Genomic DNA, 3,591 nt, shown 5'->3' on the forward strand with positions numbered 1-3,591 from the left:
AGGTGGTGCTCCCCGCTGGGGTGCCTGGCTAGCCTGGGTTAGGGGATGAAGGCTGTTTGCAGCTGGTCAGACCCCCCTCAGGGTGGGGGTCCCCACTGGGGTGCCTGGGCTGTCTGGGTGAGGGACTGAGGGCTGTTTTCAGGCTGGCCGGTGACTGAAGCTCCCAACTGCTCCTTTTTTTCTTTATTAAAAATTCTGGGCCAGCTTTAGCTCTGAGGCTCCAGCTCTTAGGCCTCCACTGCTGAAAGTAGGTAATCGAAACAATGTATAACTCCAGCTCTGACTCCAGCTCTGAGATCCCGGCCCGCTGAAAGCAGGTTTCTGGAGTTTTTTTTTAGCTTCTATATGTTACTATGTTTCAAACTGCCCGCTCAGGGGCCTGCAGAGGGAGGCGGGGAACGTTGGAGTCCGCCTTCACTAAAGCAAGTAAGCCTCATGTTCAGTTTAAGCTGCCTGGCTGCCGGTCGCCATCTTGGCTGTCAGTTAATTTGCATATCTTGCTGATTAGCCAATGGGAAGGGTAGCAGTCGTACTCCAATTACCATGTTTCTCTTTTATTAGTGTAGATACTACTTTAGTTGGCAGGAGATAGCTAATACCCTTCAACTAAATAATGTTTTGTCTTTTTTGGCTCCTGCAAACTAGCATCAGTGAGTCTTCTGCAACTAAAAGACCTTGAACTCCTTTGGCATGAAGGCAGAAGTGGGGTGGGGATACAAACAAACAAGTGAAGGGAACATTGCTTTTTATTCATATTGCTTTAAATTTTTAAAGCACTACCATATTACATTTTTACACACACACAAAAAAAAGCCACTGATTTTATTAACAAAAATCTTCTTTTAGAGAAGTGTTTTCCCAATTTACATTCATATTTTGAGGGTCATATTTCATAACCAGGCTGTGACTTAATGCCAAGTTGTATGATTACCTTTATCTTTGTGAATTGAATTTAATCCTAGCTTAATAATTTTAAAAGATCAATGTAATATCAATAACCTCAAAGCCTAAAATTAATTCACGCAAAGTATAATCTGAACTTATAAATAATTAAACCCACAAATTTTTAAAAAATGAAATACCTCCAACAGTGGCATTTCCTCAACGATTATGGGATCTAATCGTCGATCAGGACCATATGTTATAGATGTTTTCTCTTCTTTTGTGCTGTTAAGTCGAGGACCTTGAATTTCTAAATCTTGTCTCCCTCGAACTGACATGCTCAAGGACTGTTTCCCTGAAATAAAAAACAATCAATGTCCTAGCAAACTTGGTATCTTAATATCAGTTTAGGCTTAATATATGAATACTCTTAAGTTTCAGATTATTTCTCAGAAAATTCTAGACTACTGACTAGCATGGTTAATCCAAAAATTAGGCTTTATTTTCACTATACCTATTTTATGCTGCTTAATTTCTCATCTTATTAGAGTTTCTTACTTTGCAGAAAGACTACCTATCACTAAATAGGAACCTGTATTTTTAAACCTATATTTAACCATAATGGCTAGTATCCAAAAAATTTCTGTCTAAGAGAATGGCTGTGTTGGGACTAACAATTAGATTCAGGTTATGAAAAAGATCTATTCTCGCCCTTGCCAGTTTGGCTCAGTGGATAGAGTGTTGGCCTGCAGAATGAAGAGTCTGAGGTTCAATTCTGGTCATGGGCATATGCCCGACTTGCAGGCTTGATCCTCAGTGTGGGGTGTGCAGGAGACAGCCGATGAATGATTCTCTCATCATTAATGTCTCTCTCTCTCTCCCTTTCCCTTCCTCTCTGAAATCAATAAAAACAAAGGTATAAGAACAAAGCATAAATATTTTTAAAAAATAGTATCTTAAAAAAATGTATCTATTCTCAAAGGGAAAAATTCCAAAATATTGAAAGAGATCAACTTTTCACTTTTACTCATATTCAAATATACTATACTAATACATATACTGATAATAAATATGTGTACTAATATTTCTTTATAACTATAACTTTCCCTTTTACTCATATTCAAACATATAAGTAAACTAACATAAATACTGATAGCAAATGCATATACTAATATTTCTGGATAACTACATCATCTCAATAGATTGTACAAAGACAATTAAACTTATTTAATATTCATATGAGATATCTCCCAAAAGCTTCCACAGTGGAAAAAAAATCAAGGGTAATCAATTATCTTTCCTGCAGGACTCCTCAGAGCCTTTAATGTTCAGATGGTCACTATGATATTCCCAGAGCAGACATATAATGTAGCATTTCCTATACTTTGTTTGATCTATATCCCTATTAGCATTTTACATTATAATAAACTACACTAAATCTGTAACTACACTGAAGTCTGCTTACAAGATGCAACTTATTTCAATAGTTAATTCAGGGATTGTTTTCATTAACGTCCTAAAATAACATCTATCTATGTATATAAAAGCCCACCGACCAAATGGCAGAATGACGAGTCGACCAGTCGCTATGACGTGCAGTGCACTGATCACCAGGAAGCAGATGCTCAATGTAGGAGCTGTCCCCTGGTGGTCAGTGCACTCTCACAGTGGGAGCATCACTCAGCTGACCAGGAGGAGTGGCTGCTCCCACAGGAGGAGCAGCAGCTCAGAGGGAGGGTCCATAGTCACTTGGCTGACCAGCCATGCCCACCACCAGTGCATGAATCCGAGCACCAGGCCTCTAGTATACTAGGTTTACCGGTAAATAATGCGGATTTTGTAATCCAAGAAAACAGGATTAATTTCAAGAAAAACATCAAAAGTGCTTTATTTTTTCTTGTTTTGAGGCAAACCATTCAGAGACCCAATTTTCCACTTCTTCATGTGTTTTGAAGTGCTGCTTAGAAAGTGCATGTGCCGTCGATTGGAACAAGTGGTAATCTGAAGGAGCAAGGTCTGGTGAATACAGCGGGCATGTTAATACTTCCCAGGCAAGATCTTTTAACGCATCTTTAGCTGGTTTCGAAGTGTGTGATGGCACGTCATCATGAAGCAAAATTACTTTGCCCTATCTTCTGGAATATTCTGTTCATTTCACAATCAAAACGTGGTTCAAATTGATTATTTGTTGTTGGTAGCGATCAGTATTAACGGTTTCACCTAGTTTTAGAAGCTCATAATACACCACACCTTCCTGACCCCACCAAACGCAGAGCATTGTCTTCTTTCCAAAGCAATTTGGCCTTGCAGGCGATGTTGATGGTTGACCTGGATCAACCCATGATTTTGTACATTTGGGATTCTCCACTTTTCATTGCCAGTCACAACTCAATCCAAAAAAGACTTTCTTTTGTACCACTGAAGCATATTTTACTGATAACTTTTCATTTTTCCATTTGTCTTTCGTTCAGTTGATGTGGCACCCATTTTCCTTCCTTTAAAATCGTTCCCGTTGCTTGTAAATGATCGGAAATTGTTTGCTGAGCAACATTTAATCTTTCTGCAAGTTGTTTTTGAGTTTGACACGCATCTTCATCCAATGATGCTTGTAATTGTTGGTCTTCAAACTTTTTCAGTTGACCTGGATGTTCTTTGTCTTTCACATCGATATCATCACTTTAAAGCGTTTAAACTAGCGTTCACAAGTAT

The 3,591-nt window shown here is 38.7% G+C and overlaps 1 protein-coding gene across 4 annotated transcripts in view; it reads right to left on the reverse strand.

Moving 5' to 3' along the window:
• Positions 1 to 3,591, reverse strand: part of TRAPPC8 (trafficking protein particle complex 8) — a 66,524-nt gene that overhangs the window by 21,577 nt on the left and 41,356 nt on the right. For all 4 annotated transcript variants that reach the window (XM_006766375.2, XM_015565679.1, XM_015565678.1 and 1 more), the window contains one exon: positions 1,083 to 1,237. In XM_006766375.2, coding sequence (XP_006766438.1) covers positions 1,083 to 1,237 — 155 coding nt within the window. The remainder of the gene's footprint in view (positions 1 to 1,082; positions 1,238 to 3,591) is intronic.

Source organism: Myotis davidii, unplaced genomic scaffold (assembly GCF_000327345.1).
Source record: "Myotis davidii unplaced genomic scaffold, ASM32734v1 scaffold520, whole genome shotgun sequence".
Classification (NCBI taxonomy): Eukaryota; Metazoa; Chordata; class Mammalia; order Chiroptera; family Vespertilionidae; genus Myotis; species Myotis davidii.